The sequence below is a fragment of the Oryctolagus cuniculus genome, chromosome 13, assembly GCF_964237555.1.
Source record: "Oryctolagus cuniculus chromosome 13, mOryCun1.1, whole genome shotgun sequence".
Taxonomy (NCBI): Eukaryota; Metazoa; Chordata; class Mammalia; order Lagomorpha; family Leporidae; genus Oryctolagus; species Oryctolagus cuniculus.
In genome coordinates, this window is record NC_091444.1 from 104,953,474 (window position 1) to 104,977,990 (window position 24,517).

General features: G+C 48.4%; 1 protein-coding gene across 8 annotated transcripts in view; it reads left to right on the forward strand.

Moving 5' to 3' along the window:
- Positions 1 to 24,517, forward strand: part of ARHGAP21 (Rho GTPase activating protein 21) — a 154,244-nt gene that overhangs the window by 55,159 nt on the left and 74,568 nt on the right. For all 8 annotated transcript variants that reach the window (XR_011381744.1, XR_007909763.2, XM_051820955.2 and 5 more), the window contains 2 exons: positions 8,762 to 8,941; positions 11,456 to 11,480. Coding sequence is in view for 6 of the 8 variants with exons in the window: in XM_051820955.2 (XP_051676915.2) it covers positions 8,762 to 8,941; positions 11,456 to 11,480 (205 nt within the window). In the remaining 2 variants the exon portion in view is untranslated. The remainder of the gene's footprint in view (positions 1 to 8,761; positions 8,942 to 11,455; positions 11,481 to 24,517) is intronic.

Sequence of the window (24,517 nt, forward strand, 5' to 3'; positions counted from 1 at the left end):
CTGGCACTCGACTCCGATACAGGATGCAGGCATTGCAAGTGGTGGCTTAACCCACTGCACCACAACGCTGTTCCAACCTGTGTAGTTTTTATTTAATGTGTTAAAATTGTTGTCTCACAGATGGAAATTTAAAGACAGTAGATCATAGAACTATTGGAGGGAAGAGTCTCTGCAGAAAATAATGTGACAGAGGAAATATTGTAGCCTTGGATTCAGGAAACCATGATTTTAATGCCGGCCCTGATTCTAGTTTGTTGCAATCTTGAATAAGTCACTTGACAAGTCTGCACCTGGGTTTCCTTGTGTGTGGCATGAAGGGCTCACTTACTTAGATTACATCTTTTTTTTTTTTTTTTTTTTTTTTGACAGGCAGAGTGGACAGAGAGAGAGACAGAGAGAGAAAGGTCTTCCTTTGCCGTTGGTTCACCCTCCAATGGCCGCCGCGGCTGGCGCGCTGCGGCCGGCGCACCGCGCTGATCCGATGGCAGGAGCCAGGAGCCAGGTGCTTTTCCTGGTCTCCCATGGGGTGCAGGGCCCAAGCACCTGGGCCATCCTCCACTGCACTCCCGGGCCACAGCAGAGGGCTGGCCTGGAAGAGGGGCAACCGGGACAGAATCCGGCGCCCCGACCGGGACTAGAACCCGGTGTGCCGGCGCCGCTAGGCGGAGGATTAGCCTAGTGAGCCGCGGCGCCGGCCTAGATTACATCTTAAAGATTCTTTTGTGCTTTTAAATTAGGTAATGAGGTGGCAGCTACGCTCCTTGGAGAAAGATGTTCCTCATCATTAGCCAGTAGGGAAATGCAAATTAAGGTCAGAAGGAGGTAGCGCTACATACCTAACAACTGTACTGTACCAAGTGGTCCAGGGTGTGGAGAGACCAGAGCACATGGGTGCGGCTGGGCGTGGCAAACAAGGCCGCAGTTTTTTGTAAACCTAAACGTTTACATGGTGCTCTGAACATTTGTGTCCCCTCTCCCAAATTCTTATGCTAAAACGAAGTTCCTGACTGGCCGGTGGTGTAGGAGGCAGGGACCTGGAGGTGATCAGACCAGGAGGCTGGAGCCCTAGAATTGGGGTTTGTTCTATCACGAAAGCAAGCTCCCTTGCCCTCTCACCACATGAGGACACAGCACACAGGCGCTGTCCACAGAGTCCACCAGTGCCTTGCGCTTGGCCTCTCCCAGCCGCCAGAACTGCCAGGAGTCGGGTCCTGTGGTTTGGGGTCCGAGGGGTCCTGTCACCGCTGTCCGACAGTGCTAAGACTTCATTGGACCTAGCAGTTGCGTTCTTGGACATTTATCCCAGAGACATGGAAGCCATGATCTCACAGAAAGCTGGAAACAGCTCAGAAGTCCCTTGAGAGTTAATGGTTAAACAAAACGTTGTACATCCATATCATGTGTTACTGACTACGCAGCAATAAAAAGGAGTGAACTGTTGGCACAGGCAGCCGCCTGGTGAATCGCCAGAGTTGCACTGAGTGCAGAAAGCCAATCTCAAACGGTTACCGACTGTATGATTCCATTTAGAGGACATTCTTGAAACGACAAAATGATGGAAATGTAAGAGGTTAGTGTTGGGGAGGGGGCGTTAGGGACAGGGGGAGGGTTGGAGGGAAGAGTGGATGTGGCTATGAAAGGCAGTAGGAGGCCACTGCTGCGGCTCACTAGGCTAATCCTCCGCCTTGCGGCGCCGGCACACCGGGTTCTAGTCCTGATCGGGGCACCGGATTCTGTCCCGGTTGCCCCTCTTCCAGGCCAGCTCTCTGCTGTGGCCCGGGAGTGCAGTGGAGGATGGCCCAAGTGCTTGGGCCCTGCACCCCATGGGAGACCAGGAGAAGCACCTGGCTCCTGCTATCGGATCAACGCGGTGCCCCGGCTGCAGCGCGCTGGCCGTGGCGGCCATTGGAGGGTGAACCAACGGCAAAGGAAGACCTTTCTCTCTGTCTCTCTCTCTCTCACTGTCCACTCTGCCTGTCCAAAAAAAAAAAAAAAAAAAAAGGCAGTAGGAGACGTCCTTGTGATGGGGTTCTTCTTGTCTGGGGTGGTCACACAAACCTGCATGTGTGATTAACACGGCTTAGAACCAAACTCATTCTCTCCCTTCCTGTCTCACATGGAAACATACACGTACCAGTAGAAATGTGGGAATCTGAATATGATTCTGTCTATACCTTGGTTGTTGTGAAATTGCACTAGAGTTTTCCAAGATGTTACTGCATCTTTTAAAAAGATTTATTTATTTCAAAGAGTTAGACAGAGAGGTCTTCCATCCACTGACTCACTCTCCAAATGGCCACAATGGCCGGAGCTGAGCCGGTCTGAAGCCAGGAGCTTCTTCCAGGTCTCCCACCTGGGTGCAGAGGTCCAAGGACCCAGGCTGTTCTCTGCTGCCTTCCCAGGTGCATCAGCAGGGAGCTGGATCGGAAGTAGAGCAGCCAGGGCTCGAACTGGCAGGCATATGGGATGCCGGTGCTGCGTGCCAAGGCTTTAACCTGCTGCTCCACAACGCCGGCCCCTGTATAATTTCTTACAACTGCATAATTATCTCAAAATAGGAAGCTTTATTAAAGCAGTGTGCCAGAGGCTGGTAATTGGTGCAGCGGTTAAGATAACACGCGAGACACCTGCATTCCGTATTAGAGTTCCAGCTCCTCCACCTTGAATTGCAGTCCCAGCTTCCTGCTAACGCACGCACACTCTAGGAGGCAGCAGGTGATGGCTCAGGCACTGGGATGCCTGCCACCCACCTGGGAGTCCTGGATTTAGTTCCCGTCTCCCGGCTTCAGCCTGACCTGGCCCTGGCTATTGTAGGCATTTGGGGAGTGAACCAGTGGATGGAAGATCTGTCTGTCTTTCAAATAAATAAAATAAAAACTAAAAACCCACTGACTTTTTGTTGCATATTTTATTCATTCTTGTAGTCACTCGGTGGTGTGTATACTAAGTCCGTGCTCAGTAAATATTTACTGAAGAAATGAAGGGACAGAGTGGGAGTGAGTGAGCATGAGCTGCTTGGATCACAAAAGGAGAAGCCAAGTCATTACTTAAGGCTTAACGAAAGTATTTGGATAATGAAGCCTAGAATAACCTTAATCCTACAAACTTTACCTAATCAAGCGTATGATCATTTTTACAGTCACTTGGGACTCAGCTGCAGTCTCCCGTGTTGTTTGGTATTATGAAAAGGCAATGTTACAGCAAATTTAAGCATCTTAATTGGCTTTATTTTCAAGTCTAGAATTGGGCAGGACCTCATTCCATAAAGTATACTAAGTGTTCCCAGGAGCTGAGCTGGAGGTGGGTTGGATAGACAGAAGGTCTCAAGAAAGCAGAGTCTAAGGACAAAGAGTGGATTGGTTGTTTCAAAGTTAGATGGTTTGTGGGATGAGGACTGGGAGACAACAATAGCACACTGACTGATTAACCCCAGGTTACTTTCTTTTGTAAGGATGGGGGGGGTACTTTATTATCATGCCATTGAAACTGGGCTGCTTGGGAAATTTGGCTGTTATCTCCTCTGATTTCTCAGAAGGTGAGATAGCAGCTTGGTTTCAGTTTGATGAAATGGCACTTTAGTAGTCTTGTTCTGTTAGGTCCCAGTTCTGAAGGAGCTTAGTCCAAAACGGTGGTCTCCAATAATTTCCTTTTAACGGTTTTATGCCTCATTCTCCCCAATCTCAAAATCCAAGAAAGGAGAGTTAAGTTACCATCGATTTGCAGTTAATTCATTTCAAATAGAATCCCCCTGAGACGAATTCAGTGTTTGTTCTCTGGAAAAAAAAAAAAAAAAAAAACTTAAAAAATAGGGAGGAAAAATTTAGCTGATGATCTGAGATCTGAATGCTTCTAACACTGTTGATTGCTAACTGAGTTCTTCCCAGAGCTCTCTTGCCTCCTTTTATGCATGTTTCCAGTTGCATGTTACACACAGGTGTGTTAACATAATTGTGACACACTGTGACTTAAAGAGCTGTTAGGAAAGATGAAGAGCGTTGGCTGGTGTGTAGTCTGGCAGTTGATGTCACAACCTCAATTCCTTACGTGTGTTTCTCACTCAGTACCCATTGGTTGCCAGAGAGACTGCTCTGTGCTTATTTTATTGGTGAGGAAGCTGAGGCATGGGGAGGCTAGGTAAGATCCACGATTCAGCCACTCCCAAATGGCAGAGGGGGATTAGCGCCTGATTCAGCTGCTGCCAAACCCTGTGTTCTTAACCACAGTGTTAAACCGAATATTAAAATGCTGAGTCAGATAAAACAAGGTGAATCAGATCTGATCCTGTATGGAAGGATGACAAAGCAATGATTAAGAAGTTACTTTTTTACAATGTGAAATTATAGAATCACCTTACTTTTTAGGTTTGCTGTAGGCACATACAACAGAATGTATGTAATATATACAGACATTATATAGCATAAGAAAGGGAACCATTAGGAGCCCTTCACAGATCTTCATTTCGTTACCAGGGCCACCGGAGAAACTCCAGGTTTCAGCCCCTTCCTCACTTGCACTCTGCTGTCTCCCCAGGACAGCCACTTTCCTGAGTCTCAGGGTCGTCATTCTCCCGCCCCACCTTTTGTTGAAGTAGTTTCCAGAGGTATGTTTGACACACACGCCAGAGAACGCAGTCAAGCTGTGCAGTCTGTATGCTGTTGTGCGTGAACACAGCTTGGAGACGTCCTCACGGCCACGGGCAAGGGCATTCATGCTGCCCCAGATTCCTGTATGCCCCTTGGTGATCCTGTCCTCCCTCCAGCCACCCAAGGCACCCACTGACTGCTTTTAGTCAGCAGAGCTTAGGTTAGTTTTGGAGTTTTAGGGATTTATGTAAAAGGAGTCATCCAGTATGCACTTTTCCCCCTTGGGTTCTTTACCTGAGCACAGTTAGCATATTGTTGCGTATATCAACAGTCCCTTTTATTTTATTGCTAAATAGCAGCCTGTTATTGTTTGGATAGATCCCAGTGTATTTATTCATCTATTGATGAAACGTTTCAATCTATAGCTATAACAAATAAAGTGGCTATGACCATTGATGCACAAGTCTCTATATTGAGATATGTTTCCATTTCTCTTGGGTATTTGCCTGAGAGTCGAATGCCCACCCCCATCTTATGGGAGGTGTGTATTTAACTTGTTGTGACAGTGCCAGGCTGTGGTCCGGTGTGTGTAACATTGTACAACATCCATCACCAGTGGTGTCCAAGAGCTCCAGTTGCTTTACATCCTGGGCACCACTTGGTGTGATGGATGAGCCTGCGTAATGTCATGCTGCTAGTAGGAGTGTGTTGGCTTTGCGTTATGTCTTTAATTTACACTTTCCTGTTGGCATCTGCTTATTTGCAAAAGAAGCTGTTGGTAAGGTACCCAGATCTTCTGCCCATCTTTTTACAATTACTAAATGTTGACATGAGATCTTTATCAGATGTGATTTGTAAAAATTTTTCATTCCAAGTATCTTTTTTCATTCTCTTACATGTCTTTCAAAAAGCAGAGGTTCTTAATTTTGAAGAAGTTCTGTTTGTCTTTTTTTTTTTTTTTAAATAATTCATCCTCTTTGGTGTCCTATCTAAGAAATCGTAGCCTAACCTAAATTTGTAAACATTTTCTCCTGTGTTTTCCTCCAGAAGGTTATAGTTTCAGGTTTTACGTTAAGTCTGTGGTCATTTGAGTTAGTGCTTGTTTGTGATGGGAGCTATGAATCCAAGTTCTTTTCTTGCACATGAATAGCCAGTTGTTCCAGAACTGTTTGTGTTCACAAGTGTTTGTATAATACTGCACAGCGTTGACATATGCATACATTTCTCTGTGAGTAGAAGGGCAACATCATGTTGTTGTGGGTCTATAGCTGGACTCTTCTTTTCATTGACTCTATCTGTCCATCTTGATACCAACACTGTACTGTCTGGATTGCTGTACTTCATTTTTTTTTTTTCCAAAGCTGTGGCTATTTTAGGTTCTTTGCATTTTCAAGTGAATCTTAGATATAGTGTGGCAACATCTCACAAAAAAATCTCCTGGGAACTTGATGAGGATTGCATTGAATCGTGGATCAATTTGGGGAGACTTACCATCATGACGATTTAGGATTTTCAGAACCACAAGCACCATGTATCTTTCCATCTGTTTAGGTATTCTTTGTTATCTCTCAGTGGTTTAGAGTTTCGTTACAGGTCCTACAAATCATTTGTCAGGTTTATCCCTAAATATCTCATATTTAACTGTCATTTTAAGTGATTTTTCAATTTTCAATTGCTTGTTGCTACTGTGTAAAAACACTGTTGATTTTTGTATACTGCGTGTTACTTTCATTCTCATTCTCATGGCTACCCCTACTTCAAGTTTGGGTGGGCAGTGTTACTATGTGGCTGTTATGCCAACTTTTATATGAAGCAGGTCACCAGTGGGAAATAAAAAATATAGTATCCAAATACTTGCCATTTGATACAAGTGACATTTTAAAAATGCTGGCTTGAACTTAGGGTTGTAATTTGAAAAAATTCTTTGCAATGCAGACATAGGAAGTTTGGGGAGATGTATGGACTAGAGATAAATGGGAGTCATCTTCATATAGATGGTACTTAGTGCATGAGGCTGAACAAGATCACCAGTAGTCAGAGTACAGCTGGAGAAGTCCATGGACTGAGCCCTGGGTACTTCCAGGTTCAGAAATTTAACCCGTGAAGAAGTGGGAGGAAGCCTGTGCAGAAGCAGCCCAGGAGGGAACTTCACGTGGGATGTCAAATGGAGACTTTTCCAAAAAGAAGGATGTACCTGACAGGTTACATAGATGAGAAATGAGGCCTGACCGCCCAGCTGAACGAAGTGGAAGCCACGGTGACTGTGACGAGCAGTTTCAGGGAGTGACGGAGGTGGAAGCATCATTTAAGAGGATTCCAGAGAAGTGGGAAGCGGAGAGCTGGAGACAGCAAGTGCAGGCGGGTTTGAGGGAGTTGTGCTCTACAGAGAGGCAGGTGAAACAAAGCTGTGGCTGGAGAGCGCTGTGTGGCTGAGAGAGGATTTTGTAATTAAGATGAAAGATGGCCGGTGCTGTGGCTCACTAGGCTAATCCTCTACCTACGGCACTGGCACACCGGATTCTGTCCCGGTTGCCCCTCTTCCAGGCCAGCTCTCTGCTGTGGCCAGGGAGTGCAGTGGAGGATGGCCCAAGTCCTTGGGCCCTGCACCCCATGGGAGACCAGGCGAAGCACCTGGCTCCTGCCATTGGATCAGCGCGGTGCGCCGGCCGAGGCGGCCATTAGAGGGTGAACCAATGGCAAAAGGAAGACCTTTCTCTCTGTCTCTCTCTCTCTCTCACTGTCCACTCTGCCTGTCAAAAAAAAAAAAAAAATCAAAATGTGTGCATGCCGAGGGGAATGACCCCGAACAGAGGATTGCTAGAACCCCCTCTGGGAAGAGTAGGAGCGTGTGGGCTGCAGTACCAGGTCGGGGTGGAGGCAGGAGACAAGACAGGAGGCGGTCCTGCCCACCGTATGTATCTCTTCTGTTTTCTCAGTGTGGTGGGAAGCAGGCTTATCTGCTGCAGGTGAGGTTACAGGAGAGGGGAGGGAAGAGTGCTCTAGGGTGAGCAGAGAGAAATGCCTTTGTCCTGGACCTGCAACACTGCTGTTTCCACCCTTGTCACCTGCATAGCCACAGACCCAGAGCAGGCGATGCTGATGTCTGGAGGGTTAGATTTGGGCAGGTGACTGAGGGAATGAGAGAGCAAAGGAGCGACCTAAGCAGGCTGGAGAGAGAAGTGAGGACAGGGGCTGCTGGGAGCCAGGCCTGGACTGCAGGGTTTTATCAGGGTTGGGGGAGGAGAAGCTGTGAACCCAGGAGCAGTAGGTGGTGCTCCTGCTTGGATCTCTGATCTGAGTTTGTTGAAAGGGGGCCCAGGTGAAGGCTGAGTGTGAAAGACAGAAGGAGGAACTGCATGGCCAGGGCACCCAGGCGGACGCTGGCTCTGTGCTCAGCACCTGGAGGCCTTCTCTGTTATTTCCCAATATCCTCGGTTTGTTTTGGACTACGTGATGAATGGTTAGGCTGCTTCCTTAGAGGGAGTTTTGTGTCTCTTCATAGTTTGTGTTTCTTACTCTCTAGGGCTCTGTGAGATTTCCCTGGAGTTATCCTTCATTCCTTCTATGGCAATTTTAATTTTAGACATTATATTTCTAATTTCCAAGTGTTCTTTCTTGATTCATAGCATCATTGTTTTCCAGAAAAAAAAACCTTCAGTTTATGATGACTACATGATTGATTATTATTTTTTAAAGATTTATTTATTTATTTGAAAGAGTTATCACAGAGGCAGAGGCAGAGAGAGAGAGAGAGGTCTTCCATCTGCTGGTTCACTCCGCAGATGGCCACAATGACCAGAGCTGTGCCAGTCCAAAGCCAGGAGCCAGGAGCTTCTGAGTCTCCCACGCGGGTGCAGGGCCCCAAGGACTTGAGCCATCTTCTACTGCTTTCCCAGGCCTTAGCAGAGAGCTGGATCGGACATGGAGCATCCAGGACTTGAACTGGCGCCCATATGCGATGCCGGCACTGCAGACAGTGGCTTTACCCATTCCACCACAGCGCCAGCCCCTACATGATTGATTGTAAGACATATAATGGATACATCAGAATATAGTCCATTTTCTCTCTTAAGTTCCTGTCCCTACTCAGGTATTACATTTTGACACAGAATTTTTTCTAAGTGTGGAAGTATATTGTGTTCAGGACAGTTAACTTTTAAACATCTTTTTCACTTCAGGTATCAAAAAATAAAGATGGGAAAGAACAAAGTGAAACTGTATCACCGTCCGAAGACGAAGCTTTCTCCTGGCCGGGGCCCAAAACCGTCACGCTGAAGAGAACGCCTCAAGGCTTCGGCTTCACGTTAAGGCATTTCATTGTGTATCCCCCGGAGTCTGCAGTTCAGCTTTCGTACAAGGTGAGAAGGGAGGAGCCCGAGGAGGAGCGCCTGACCCCTGGCTGCTGTGTGGCCTTCCTCTCGGCCTCCCCTCCTTGCTTCCTCTGGTGTGAAGAGTCAGATGTTGCGTTGGCATACTTCCTGTGTGCTCGTTCCTTCAGGTACCGTTCTCCCTGCTAGAGCAAGCGCTTGACTCGTCTGGGAGAGCACGCTGGTCCTGAACTCCACTGCTGTTTCCCAGACCCAGAGCCTGCTCTGCTCTGTCTAATGTGACTGGTGTTCTGTGATCTAGGGAGGCCGCGAGTGTCCGGGCGCAGTATCAGAGGACACAATTCATTGAGATTCTCTGACAGTGGTTCAAGGGGAGTAGGACTGGAACACTACTCTGCTTTCAGATAGGTGGTGTGCTGCTGTGTCGGAGCTTATGGTGCGGCTTCCCTCAGCGTGGTCACACCAGTGTCCCCTGCAGGGAGGCACAGGGGCATGGGGGGGAGTGATGGCCGCAGTGACACAGCAGGCACTGGCGGCTTCCCTCAGCGTGGTCACACCGGTGTCCCCCACAGGGAGGCACAGGGGTATGGTGGGGAGTTGTGGTCACACCAGTGTCCCCCGCAGGGAAGCGCAGGGGTATGGGGGGGAGTCGTGGTCACACCGGTGTCCCCCGCAGGGAAGCGCAGGGGTATGGGGGGAGTCGTGGTCACACCGGTGTCCCCCGCAGGGAAGCGCAGGGGTATGGGGGGAGTTGTGGTCACAACAGTGTCCCCTGCAGGGAGGCACAGGGGCATGGGGGGCCGCGATGGCCTCAGTGACACAGCAGGCACTGGCTCCGTGTCCTGTCTGTTCCTTGTGACCATATCTCCCTTCGTCTACTCCAATCTATGAGGCAAGTGGTCTTACTGGCCCATAGAGCAGACTGTGAAAGCAGATCTCAGTCGTGTAATGGGCACGCAGTGGACCTGGGATTTGAACTTGGCCAGTGCAGACGGCAGGCACTTGACTTACCCAACAGTGCAGTAGAAATGACAACATTCAGAAGACTGAACTCACGGCCAAGCCACTGTGGTTCCTGTGGCCTCCAGGTGTCTGTTTTGTTAAATATATCTTCCTAGTAAAATGTCTTATAGGATAATCTTTTTGAAGTACTGTATAGTTTTTAAGGGTTATGAATAGCTGCTACCTTTGGAGTTAAAATTTACAAGCTTGGATTTCCCAAAATGTCTCCAAAGCTGCAGGCTGGATTCCCTGGAAGTCTGCTTGATCTTAAAAGGTCTAAAATAGTATGATTCAGGTATTAGGTCACATCTGAAAATACTTGGTGACTACATATCAGGGTTAAGTATGTTTTCCCTCTTGTTTTTGTTCTGTTTTGAATGAAAGCTTGGGTGAATAAACAGGTAGTCTAATTTTTAAAAGATTATTAAACACATTAAAAACTACTATTGGAAAATATTTCTAGAAATTTAATTGTATGGTGTAGTTGTTAACATCACAGTCATTGGAGTCACAAGCACCTTGATTTGCGACCCGTCTCTGCCTGCCTTAGCTCCGTGACCTGTAACAGGTGACCCAGCAGGCAGGGGTGGGACCTTCTTCCTGAGTGATGACCAGCTGGTAAATAGTCCTTGTCAGACACAGCACAGGAACTGAGGTGAACCCGTGGCAACCGCCCAGTGAGTTCTGTCAGTGCAGTGCTACTGTGTGATGTAGGTGGTTTGTGCTACAAAGTTTACCTGGGAAATACACACTGAAATCACTTCCATTTAAGCTATGAAATTGCATCAATTCACTTCATAACGAATTTCCTTAATGTCGATATTGTGTGGCTCTTAGAAGCTGAGCAACGAATGCAACAATGTCTCCATTGTATCACTTAGCTGGCAGGCTTGTTAGTCCCGGAGCAGGGCTTACAACCAGAGGAAGGAGGAAACAACATTCAGACAGCCAAAACAAAGGTCAGAAGTTATGTAAGGAGTGATCACCCTTCAGTGCTTCCCCTCTGCAGTACCCGGGGCTTCCATGTGGGAGCGGCTCTGTCCTGCTTGAGTGGGGTCTTCTTATACTACTTTTTCAGGTTGCTCTTCTAATATCCCGGCTAGAGATAGACACTGGATAGCCTGGTAGCAACAAAAAATACTAAATAGGCAAACCTCAACATTGAGTATTAAGAACTGATGTATGTAGCAGTTTGGAACCAATTTGTATATGTGTTTCTGGGCCTCAAGGCATCTTTAAATGCAGTAAAAAGTGCCTAACCCTCCCTCCCACGTTCCAGGGTGTCCACTGCCTTCCTGACTGTTCCACTGTCAGCATCTCCCACGCTGCGTGCTGAAGCTGACCTCCTAAGGTCCTTCCCTAACCTGTCCTACCTAGCAGGGCCCTCTCATCTCTCCCCCGCCCTGGCATAAGGTGTTGGCAGTGAGATTGTTAAGTGCACATTTGGGGGAGGTCGTCTTGAATTACATTGAGCCTTGCTGTCATCTGAACTGAACAGAGTATATAAGTGTGTATTCATATATATATATTTTTATCTTGTAGGATGAAGAAAATGGAAACAGAGGAGGTATGCTTTAAGCGTTTTGATTTTTCTCTGAATGTTTTTCTTGCCCATGTCTGTTTCTTGAGTTTTTGCAGTTCAAATTACAATTCTTGTGTGTAAGAGATGTGAGACACATAGAAAATATTTTTTACTGCAGATTTCAATGTTTTGAATTCTGTTATTAACTATTGTGATTTGAATGCACAAGGATTCTGTTGTTACTATCACTGTGATCGCAAGGAGAGTAATTCTGATGTTTTTAATTGGTAACCTTTCTAGATCCTGTTAGGTGAGGAATAGTGTGTTTGTCCACTAGATGTATTGATTCAAATATTGAAAAGTGAAGAATTGGAATTCTTCTTCTGGTAGTTAATCTTACTCTTGATGTAAATATTACCAAATGAGCTTAAACGGAGACTCAGGCTAGGGAGAGTGTAGTTTCTTAATAACTGATTTATTTTTATTTTAATTTTAAATCAGCTTTAAGGAGTTAAAATTTATACACAAGAAAATACACCCACTAAAAACTTCTTTCCAGATAATTTCATATTCAAACAGTTGCAAAGATGGTACAAGGACTTTCCATATATCCTTTGTTCAACTTCACCTAACATTAAGATTTAAATAGCCATGATAGAGTTAGCGAAGCTGAGAGATTGGCAGGGGCAACTGTTACCATCTCAACTAGAATCTGCATCTGAGTTCTGTCAGTTCTCCTCCTACTGTCTCCTTCCTATTCCTGAGCCCCACTTTGCATTCATTTGTCTTGTCTCCTCCACTGGCGATTCCATAGTCTTTCCTTGTGTTTTATGACCTTGGCATTTGTCTTTTTAATTTTTATTTATTTGAAGAGAGAGCGAGAGAGCGTCCCCAGCTGCTGGTTCGTTCCCCACATGCTGGCAGTGAAGCCAGAAGCCAGGAACTCAATCTCATACCCGACATGGGTGGCAAGAACCAGTGCTCGAGGCATCACTGCTGCCTTCTGGGTCTCCACTAGCAGGAAGCTGGAGTCGGGAGCCGGAGCTGGGCGCCAAACCCAGCCACTGTGGTAGGGGACGCAGCCACCTTAATCACTGTGCTCAGTGGCCGCCCTGATTTTGGCATTTTTGACAAGAATTGGTCAGTTATTTTGTAGAATCTACTTCAATTTGGATTTATCTTGTGTTTTCTCACCATTTCTCCAAAGTTAAGCATTTCTAGCAGGAATACCACATTCGCACCTACTTTAAGTGCACAGTGTGGTGAGTTTTGGAAAGTTTACAGTCATTGCAATGACTGTCCCGGATGTCAGATATCTGCTGTCAGAAGCAACCTCTCCATGAAGTTCACTTGTGCCGCTCTGCCCTCTGCTGCTGGCCCAGACCAGCAGCCTGCCCTCTGGCACTGTACATGAGCCTTGTCTCCCATCAGCGGAGTGATACATATGTGCCTCTCTTCCATCTGGCCTAGGAGTTTGCAGCTCACACTGGCGTATGTAAGGGAACTCAAAGTATTGTGTATCCACTCACCTGTTGGTGGATCTGTGTGAGATTATCTTGCCAGTCTGATCTGAGGCTTGGGAAAGGTTGTGTTGCAGAGTAAATGAGAGGGAAGTGGTGATTTTCAGCACTGTGACAACTCTTCTGAGGGTGTCGGGCCAGGTGGGACCCTGGGTAGACGTCACTTGCGTGAGATGGGCCCCTCCTGCATCACCGTCTGTCTCTGTTGTGGTGCAGGGATAGGAGGAAACCTGTGACATGGGTGAGGAACAAGCTGTAATGGGGGAAGGGAAAACTTGTAGAACCAGCAGCAGCACGAGGAGGGGGTGCAGGTCCTCCCCCCTGCTGGGCAGCCAGCATCCAGAATTCCGGGGCTGTCCCAGGGGAAACGGCCTTTTAATAAACAGGGGAGGGCATAGTTGTAAACCGTGTGCAGGTCTTTACGTATATGACCCAGCTCAGCGAAGAGAATGGTTTAGTGTGTGCTTTGAGTAGCTTCACACATTTGTGATGGAAACTGGAAGATCAAGGTCTAGCACAAGGACACTTGAAGAGGATTAAGTGGGCCTAGGGGGGTGTGATGAGCTGGGGAAGAGTAAATTTTCCTATTTTATTTAGTAATTTATGCCCAATCTCAGTCAAAAAAGGGTTTGTGTCTACATGCAGAAATACATGTATTATCAGATAGAAAACAAGGTGAAAAGTTTATGGTAAAAAAAAAAAAAGTTTAAATTGACCTTTGTGAGATGTGGTGCACATGAACTCATGCCATAGGTCCTATACCATTAAAAAGACGGGTTGCACACCTATTCTTGAGCTATCAAGTGGCCCAAGAAGAGCTGAGAATATGAGTGGTTAAAGATTTCTGTTCTCTGCCAGAGAGCAGCAGCCTGTTTGTATTGTGTGTGGCACAGGTCTCTATTGCTGGCCTTGTCGCAGATAGCAGAGTCATAGAGCAGAGGTGTGGGGCACTGCCCCTTCCTGTGACTGACTGGCAAGCAGTTCCTTAGTGTGTATACTGTACACAGCACGTGCACACAGACAGAACCCCGAGGGATTCCTCAGTGTGTATACTGTACACAGCACGTGCACACAGACAGAACCCCGAGGGATTCCTCAGTGTGTATACTGTACACAGCACGTGCACACAGACAGAACCCTGAGGGATTCCAGTGTGTATCCTGTACACAGCACGTGCACACAGACAGAACCCCGAGGGATTCCTCAGTGTGTATACTGTACACTGTGTGCACACAGACTACAGAACCCCGAGGGATTCCTCAGTGTGTATACTGTACACAGCACGTGCACACAGACGACAGAACCCTGAGGGATTCCTCAGTGTGTATACTGTATACTGGTGTGCACACAGACTACAGAACCCCGAGGGATTCCTCAGTGTGTATACTGTACACAGCACATGCACACAGACAGAACCCTGAGGGATTCCTCAGTGTGTATACTGTACACAGGTGTGCACACAGACTACAGAACCCCGAGGGATTCCTCAGTGTGTATACTGTACACTGCACGTGCACACAGACAGAACCCCGAGGGATTCCTGAGTGTGTACACTGTACACAGCACGTGCACACAGACAGAACCCTGAGGGATTCCTGAGTGTGTACACTGTACACAGCACGTGCACACAGACAGAACCCCGAGGGATTCCTCAGTGTGTACACTGTACACAGGTGTGCACACAGACGACAGAACCCCGAGGGATTCCTCAGTGTGTATACTGTACACAGGTGTGCACACAGACAGAACCCCGAGGGATTCCTCAGTGTGTATACTGTACACAGCACGTGCACACAGACAGAACCCCGAGGGATTCCTCAGTGTGTATACTGTACACAGCACGTGCACACAGACAGAACCCCGAGGGATTCCTCAGTGTGTACACTGTACACAGGTGTGCACACAGAGTACAGAACCCCGAGGGATTCCTCAGTGTGTATACTGTACACAGCACGTGCACACAGACGACAGAACCCTGAGGGATTCCTCAGTGTGTATCCTGTACACAGCACATGCACACAGACAGAACCCTGAGGGATTCCTCAGTGTGTATACTGTACACTGGTGTGCACACAGACAGAACCCCGAGGGATTCCTCAGTGTGTACACTGTACACAGGTGTGCACACAGAGTACAGAACCCCGAGGGATTCCTCAGTGTGTATACTGTACACAGCACGTGCACACAGACAGAACCCCGAGGGATTCCTCAGTGTGTATACTGTACACAGCACGTGCACACAGACGACAGAACCCCGAGGGATTCCTCAGTGTGTATCCTGTACACAGCACGTGCACACAGACGACAGAACCCTGAGGGATTCCTCAGTGTGTATCCTGTACACAGCACATGCACACAGAACCCCGAGGGATTCCTCAGTGTGTATACTGTACACAGTGCGTGCACACAGACAGAACCCCAAGGGATTCCTCAGTGTGTATACTGTACACAGCACGTGCACACAGACGACAGAACCCTGAGGGATTCCTCAGTGTGTATACTGTACACTGGTGTGCACACAGACGACAGAACCCTGAGGGATTCCTCAGTGTGTATACTGTACACTGGTGTGCACACAGACGACAGAACCCTGAGGGATTCCTCAGTGTGTATACTGTACACAGGTGTGCACACAGACTACAGAACCCCGAGGGATTCCTCAGTGTGTATACTGTACACAGCACGTGCACACAGACAGAACCCCGAGGGATTCCTCAGTGTGTATACTGTACACAGCACGTGCACACAGACAGAACCCCGAGGGATTCCTCAGTGTGTATACTGTACACAGCACGTGCACACAGACGACAGAACCCCGAGGGATTCCTCAGTGTGTATACTGTACACAGCACGTGCACACAGACGACAGAACCCCGAGGGATTCCTCAGTGTGTATACTGTACACAGCACGTGCACACAGACGACAGAACCCTGAGGGATTCCTCAGTGTGTATCCTGTACACAGCACGTGCACACAGACAGAACCCCGAGGGATTCCTCAGTGTGTATACTGTACACTGGTGTGCACACAGACGACAGAACCCTGAGGGATTCCTCAGTGTGTATACTGTACACAGGTGTGCACACAGACTACAGAACCCCGAGGGATTCCTCAGTGTGTATACTGTACACAGCACGTGCACACAGACAGAACCCCGAGGGATTCCTCAGTGTGTATACTGTACACAGCACGTGCACACAGACAGAACCCCGAGGGATTCCTCAGTGTGTATACTGTACACAGCACGTGCACACAGACGACAGAACCCCGAGGGATTCCTCAGTGTGTATACTGTACACAGCACGTGCACACAGACGACAGAACCCTGAGGGATTCCTCAGTGTGTATCCTGTACACAGCACATGCACACAGACAGAACCCCGAGGGATTCCTCAGTGTGTATCCTGTACACAGCACATGCACACAGACAGAACCCCGAGGGATTCCTCAGTGTGTATACTGTACACAGCACATGCACACAGACAGAACCCTGAGGGATTCCTCAGTGTGTATCCTGTACACAGCACATGCACACAGACAGAACCCTGAGGGATTCCTCAGTGTGTATACTGTACACAGTGCGTGCACACAGACAGAACCCCGAGGGATTCCTCAGTGTGTATACTGTACACAGCACGTGCACACAGACGACAGAACCCTGAGGGATTCCTCAGTGTGTATACTGTACACAGCACGTGCACACAGACGACAGAACCCCGAGGGATTCCTCAGTGTGTATACTGTACACTGGTGTGCACACAGACGACAGAACCCTGAGGGATTCCTCAGTGTGTATACTGTACACAGGTGTGCACACAGACTACAGAACCCCGAGGGATTCCTCAGTGTGTATACTGTACACAGCACGTGCACACAGACGACAGAACCCTGAGGGATTCCTCAGTGTGTATACTGTACACAGGTGTGCACACAGACTACAGAACCCCGAGGGATTCCTCAGTGTGTATACTGTACACAGCACGTGCACACAGACAGAACCTTGAGTGATTCCTCATTGTGTACACTGTATTTGCACACAGATGTGTCCGTAGAGTGGCTAGCACTTGCTGGCTGCAGAGCCCTGCTCCCCGGGCGGCAGGCACATGCCGCAGTGTAGACAGTATCTGTTGTCAGAGATGCAGGAGCAGGATTGGGCTGTTGGCAGTGGCAGCAAGGCCAGAGGTGCCGTTAGGTGTCCTGGGGTCCAGTCGGGCGGAGGAGTCGTGCTGTCGGCCATCAGACCGTATTCTGTGTGGAAAATGTATTCTGACCTCTAAACAGTTGTCGATAGGTCAGGTTTTGGAATGCAGCCTATTTAGAGACAAACCACATGTGATTTATTTTAATTCAACAGATATGATATTAATTTATTTCATTTTATGGTGTTTAGGTATTCATGCTCTTTTAAAACTTATTTTAAAGTGTATTGAGGTTATGAAATGTTTTTAAAAGAATTTTTGTTTTAATATACAAGAATCTCAATTTACAGTGTTGTGATTAGCATCAAATCCCAGAAGCATTGGAGGGAACATAGTTGGCAGAATTCTGGTCAGACTCCTAAGAGCGCCTGTTCGAATGCCAGAATTCTGTGAAAAGTTAAAAGGTTTGATTTCTTTGTTTGGTGTTCTTTATTTTCTCAGTTTGGTGAATCATCTGTTTTCAGCTTCATTTTCTGATTATTTCACTCACTCTAACTTTTCTGTTCTTTTTCTTAAATCCTGTATATGTGACCTCTTAAATTATGTTTTCTTCATATTGGTTATTTACTACAATGAAAACGGTATTTACACAGCAGGCTGTTGCACAGTGGGTTTAACCACTGCCTGCAGCACTGGCATCCATTTGGGTGCTGGTTTGAGTCCTGGCTGCTCCACTTCTGATCCAGCTCCCTGCTGTGGCCTGGGAAAGCAGTAGAAGATGGCCCAAGTCCTTGGGCCCCTGCACCCACGTGGGAGACTCGGAAGAAGCTCCTGGCTTTGACCCAGCCTAGCCCCAGGCATTGTGATGGTTTGGGGAGTGAACCAATGGATGGAAGACCTCTCTCTCTCTCTCTCTCTCTCTCTCTCTGTTTCTCCTTCTCTCTAACTCTGCCTTTCAAATAAATAAATAAATCTTTTTTAAAAAATTAGTAATATTTACATGAAAAAGGCCATACTTTTGAGATAATATTTTTTTATGGATAATTGATATCTTGCTGACATCCTGTTGTCCCTTACATATAAATTTCTGGGGAAAGTATTTATTAACATTTAAAATAAGACTAATTAAAGGTCAACAACTACCTTGATTTAGTTGTAGGGACATTTCAACTGTTTTAAAATATGTGTATCATTTTGTTAAGGTATTTAAATAACTTTTTTAAAAAAATTTATTTTTTTAAGATTTATTTTATTTATTTGAAATACAGAGTTACAGAGAGAGGTAGAGCCAGAGGGGGTAGGGAGAAGGAGTTCTTCCATCTGCTGGTTCACTCTCCAAATGGCTGCAAAGGCTGGAGCTGGGCTGATCTGAAGCCAGGAGCCAGGGGCTTTTTCTGGGTCCCCCGTGCAATGCTGGGCCCAAGGACTTGGGCCATCCTCCACTGCTTTCCATTGTCATAGCAGAGAGATGGATTGGAAGTGGAGCAGCCGGGACTTGAATTGGTACCCATATGGGATGCTGGTGCTGCAGGCTGGGGCTTTATCTCGCTGTTCCACAGCGCCCATCCCCAAGATTTTATTTATTTATTTGAGAAGTAGGGTTACAGAGAGAGAGAAAGACAGAGGGAAAGGTCTTCCACCTGCTGGTTCACACCCCAAATGGCTGCAACAGCCAGAGCTGGGACCTGTCCAAAGCCAGGAGCCAGGAGCTTCCTGTGGGTCTCCCACATGGGTACAGGGTCCCAAGGACTTGAGCCATCCTCCACTGCTTTCCCATGCCCTAGCAGAGAGCTGGATCAGAAGAGGAGCAGCTGGGACTAGAACCGGTGTTCATATGGGATGCCAGCCCTTCAGGCAGAGGCTTAGCCCACTGCACCACCGTGTTTAGTTACTTAGTGCCCCTAAATAACTTGGTTACAATTTACGTTTAAGCACATGGGAAGCAAGTTGGGAGAAAAGGTAGCTGGGAGCTCTGATTTTCTCAGTTGTAAGGACGCGCATTGTTTCTGCAGTGGTTTACAAACTAAGCACTCCCTGCTTGGAAACAGAAACTGCCTGGGGCCACCCTGGGGAAGCTCAGTCAGGAGCTGCAGGTGTCCAGGCCCCGGGAGCACCGACTGTGGAGGGGAACCCAAGCCAAGCGCTGCTTTCCAAGCCCACGGTTGGGTATTTGGAGGTGGTGAAAGGATGCTTGCGGTTGGTTTGACGATCCGTGGCAGTCTGGTGTGCTGACCTCCGTGTGGCACCTTCTTTCTGCGCGCTGCCCTCCGCACACCTCTGACTTCCTGGGAGAAGTGGAATTGACCTCAGCGTTCTGCCCTGTCAGCCAGCCAGCACCCATGTTTACAGATCACTTGGTCATCAGTTCCGAAGGAAAATGTCAAGTGGAGAAAATTGCGTGCCTTTCAGGCTTCTGATTTCCACTGATAGGTTGGAGATCTGTTCCTTAGAATGATTCAGCACTGGGATATGAACCTGAGAACCAGTAGCAAGAAGAAACGTACCGTGGGCAGGTCCTCGTGGGGGTGCGGGATGTGTCTGCCGGGCTGGTGAAATGCAGCAGTACCCAGGCAGCCCCTCACGTCTCCTCTCTGACGTCTCCAGGGAGGAGCATCCTCTGAACCCCTCAGGGTCTGTTATTTAGTTATTTAGTTATTTATTTATTTTCATTTTTATTTGGAAGACAAAGAGACAGTTGGAGAGAGATCTTCCATCTGCTAGTTCATACGCTTCCCCCCACCCGCACCCCAGCAAGATGCCTGAAACAGCCAGGGCTGAGCTGGGCTGATGCCAGGAGCCCAGAACCTAATCTGGGTCCCCCAGATGGGTGGCAGGGTCAGTACTTGAACCATCATCTGCTGCCTCCTAGGGGGCATTGCACATTGGTAGGAAGCTGAATCAGGAGCTCAGAGTATCCAGGACTGGAACCAGACATTCAGATGCGGGGGTGTAGATTTATTTATTTGAAAAGCAGAGTTAGAAAGAGACAGAGAGACTTCGATCCGCTGGTTCCCTCACCAAATGTCCATAACATCCTGAAGCCAGGAGCTGGAAACTCCATCTGGGTCTCCCGTGTGGGTGCAGGGACCCAAGCACTTGAGCCATCTTCCACTGCTTTCCCAGGCCACAGCAGAGAGCTGGACTGGAAGAGCAGCCAGGACTTGAACCGGGGCCTGTACGGGATGCTGGCATCGCAGGTGGGGGTTTAACCTGCTGTGCCGCAGTGCCAGACCCAAAGAAGTTAAAAATATGATGGTTGCCAAAGGCTGTAGGGAAGTGGGGTGGAGGGATGGAGAAAGGCTGGATGATGGGTACTAGGTTATAGCTAGATAGTAAGACGTTGTGGGTTCTGCTGCACAGTAGAGTGATTATAGGCAACTAGTATGCTATATTTCTCTATTTGATAAGAACTGGAAGATAGGACTTTAGATGTTGTCACTATAAAGAAATGTTAAGGCCGGCGCCGCGGCTCACTAGGCTAATCCTCTGCCTGCGGTGCCGGTACCCTGGGTTCTAGTCCCGGTCGGGGCGCCGGTTCTGTCCCGGTTGCTCCTCTTCCAGGCCAGCTCTCTGCTATGGCCCGGGAGGGCAGTGGAGGATGGCCCAAGTGCTTGGGCCCTGCACCCGCACGGGAGACCAAGAGAAGCACCTGGCTCCTGGCTTCGGATTGGCGCAGCGCTGGCCGTAGTGGCCACTTGAGGGGATGAACCAATGGAAGGAAGACCTTTCTCTCTGTCTCTTTCTCTCTCTGTCCACTCTGCCTGTCAAAAAAAAAAAAAAAATTAAAGAACATGAATGAAATGTTGTATACCTACCCCCTCCATCTAGTTCTGAAATATTCTCATCACTCCAAAGGGACCCCTGTGTCGGATGAGCACTCACTCACTCTCCCCTCCCCTCAGTCCCTGGTGGCCACAGTCTGTTCTCTGTCCCTACTGACTTGGCTATTCTGAGTATTTCATATAAATGGAATAACGCAATGTGGAACCTTTCCCACGTGGCTTCTTTCACTTCAGGGAGATGTTTTTGAGGATTTTCTGTGTGTAGCGTACATCATGCTTCATTCCTGTTTCACAGCTGAATAATACTCCAGTGTCTGTGCGAGCCCCCGATAGACACGTGGGCTGATGCCCCCTTGGCTCCTGTGCACAGCACTGCCGTGAACATTCCTGCACACGCGTTCGCTCAGTCCCTGCCTTCGGTTCTTTCGGGGAGTACCTAGCAGTGGAGTTGCTGAATGTTCTGAGTAACTCCCAACTGCGTCCCCCTCACCAGGGCGGGGGGATCCCTGTGCCTCCACTTCCTCACCAACGTGTGTCCCTCCCTGTTAGTGTCATAGCTAACTAGTGCATGTGGAGTAGTAGCTCACTCAGGCTCTGGTTTGCATTTCCTTCATGGCTGTGGTTCTGAGCGTATTTTCATGCACTTGTGTGTGTGTACATCTTATCTGGAAAAATGTCCGTGCAGGTCTGTTTCCCATTTTTCCAGTTGGACTGTCTTTCTCTGCTGAGCTGTGGGCGTTCTTTGTGCGTCCTCGGAGTCTAGCAGGTGTGATGTGCGTGTGTTTTCCTCTGCTACGTAGGTTGTGTTTCACCTCGTGCTGGTGCTGGGGGCAGCACGTGCAGCTGGAGCTGTTGGTTACTGTGCTGCCCGCTGCAGGTTTGCAGGAAGGACCTCTGTGCTGCGCCCTCCATGCTTGGCTTGGCTGGGCTTTCCCTTTTCACCCCAACTCACAGGCCCCTTTGGGGACCCCGACTCCACACATACAGTGTTTCCAGGGCTCTCCTCTTTGGCTTGCCCTGAATCCTGAATACCCATATTTGTCTTCCCAGTCTTTTTTTTTTTAAAGATTTAATTATTTGAAAGGCAGAATTAAGGGTGTGGGGGGCAGGTGGAGCAAGCTAGCAAGAGAGAGATCGATCCATCTTCCATCTGCTGGTTCACTCCCCACATTCGGCACTGGCCCGGCTGGGCCAGGCTGAAGCCAGGAACCAGGAGCTTCCCCTCAGTCTCTCAGATGGGTGCAGGGGCACAAGGGCTTGGGCCTTCTTCCACTGCTTTCCCAGGTGCGTTAGCAGGAAGCTGGATCTGAAGCGGAGCAGCTGGGACTAGAACCGGGGCCTATTTGGGATGCTGGTGTGGCAGGTGGCAGCTTAACCCACTGCACCACACTGGCTCTGCCCCCAGTCTTTGATACTGTTGGAAGCTCCTTGTGGCTGCCCAGTCTCAGCCATTACCAACAGAACATGCTTCAGGGTAGAGAGGACAGCAGGGGGCTCACCTCTGGGACTGCCCCTGGGATCTGTCCCTGTCCGGCATCGATTCCTTGTTAGCTGTGTGATGGTTTTGCACCAGTGTGTTTTACACTGGTGGTGTTTTGTGGCTGGAACAGTTGATTCAGATATTAGCTAGTTTGCCATAGGTAGATTTAGAATTTTTTATCTATTTACGTTTGATGTAGTTATTGTCTAATCTCCAGTATTATTTTGAGATGTGTTAGTTCAGATTTTATTTCATTTCTCTTTTTAGATTAAGAAAATAATTTCTCTTTTGTACTATCGGTAATATGTCGCCATTACACCAGGAATTATCCTAGAAATTATAATATATAAGCTCACTGAAGTCTGTTACTAATTAAACTTCTGTCCTCTGAAACCAGAAAAGTTCTTGGGAGCACGTTGAGTGCGTCCCTCCTGCTCAGAGGCATATCACTCTCTCCGCTTATTTTTTTTCCTACTGACATTTGCTTTGCCCTTGTTTTTCAAAAATATTTTTGCTGTGTACAGAATTCTTGAGTAATATTGAAGATACTATTCCCCTCTTTTCAGCTTTTCTTTTAGTAGTACTACGTCATGCAAAGAGACTTCCAAAAGCTCATGGAAGGACCGGCATTGTGGCGTAGCCAGTTAATCCGCCGCCGTGACACCAGCATCCCCTAGGGCCAACAGTTTGTGTTCCAGCTGTTTCATTTCCCATACAGCTCCCTGCTGATGGCCTAGGAAATGCACTGGAAGATGGCCCAAGTCCTTGGGCCCCTGCTACCCACATGGGAGACCCGGATGAAGCTCCTGGCTTTGGCCTGGCCCAGCCTTGGCCATGATAGCCATCTGCAGAGTGAACTAGTGGATGGAAGGTCTCTCTCTCTCTCTTTCTTTCTGTCTTTCCTTCTCACTTTCTAACTCTGACTTTCAAATAAATCTTTTTTTTTTTTTTTTTTTTTTTTTTTTTTTTTTTTTTTTTGACAGGCAGAGTGGACAGTGAGAGAGAGAGACAGAGAGAGAAAGGTCTTCCTTTGCCGTTGGTTCACCCTCCAATGGCCGCCGCTGCAGCCGGCGCACCGCGCTAATCCTGGCAGGAGCCAGGAGCCAGGTGCTTTTCCTGGTCTCCCATGGGGTGCAGGGCCCAAGCACCTGGGCCATCCTCCACTGCACTCCCTGGCCATAGCAGAGAGCTGGCCTGGAAGAGGGGCAACCGGGACAGAATCCGGCGCCCCAACCGGGACTAGAACCCGGTGTGCCGGCGCCGCAAGGTGGAGGATTAGCCTATTGAGCCACGGCGCCGGCTCAAATAAATCTTTTTAAAAACTTCATGGAAAGCTGCATATTTTGAAAAACTTACACATAGATTTTAAAAATTTGTGCACTGGGCCTGCGCCACGGCTCACTAGGCTAATCCTCTGCCTGCGGCACCGGCACACCGGGTTCTAGTCCCGGTCGGGGCGCCGGATTCTGTCCCGGTTGCCCCTCTTCCAGGCCAGCTCTCTGCTGTGGCCCGGGAGTGCAGTGGAGGATGGCCCAAGTGCTTGGGCCCTGCACCCCATGGGAGACCAGGAGAAGCACCTGGCTCCTGGCTTCGGATCAGCGCAGTGCATCGGCCGCAGCGCACCAGCTGTGGCGGCTCTCTCACTGTCCACTCTGCCTGTCAAAAAAAAAAAAAAAAAAAGTTGACGGGAGACTTTGTACAGCATGGAGTAGACGGATGCTTCACAGTTGGGACAAGGTCTGTGTCTTCCCCAAATTCTCCCCTGGAGCGTTCCCTGCTCAGGTGTGGAAGCACCTGAAGGATTGTTCTTGCTGTAAGGTAAACAGACAGGGAGTTTCTGCCTCTTGAGATGCCTGTGCTGGGGAGGCGGTGGCAGCAACAGAAATCTGACACAGGAAGACAGGAAAGAAAAGGCCATTAGAAACGTGAAAAGTAAGATTTTTTTTTTGGACAGGCAGAGTGGACAGTGAGAGAGAGAGACAGAGAGAAAGGTCTTCCTTTGCCGTTGGTTCACCCTCCAATGGCCGCCGCGGCCGGCACACCGCGCTGATCTGATGGCAGGAGCCAGGTGCTTCTCCTGGTCTCCCATGGGGTGCAGGGCCCAAGCACTTGGGCCATCCTCCACTGCACTCCCTGGCCACAGCAGAGAGGTGGCCTGGA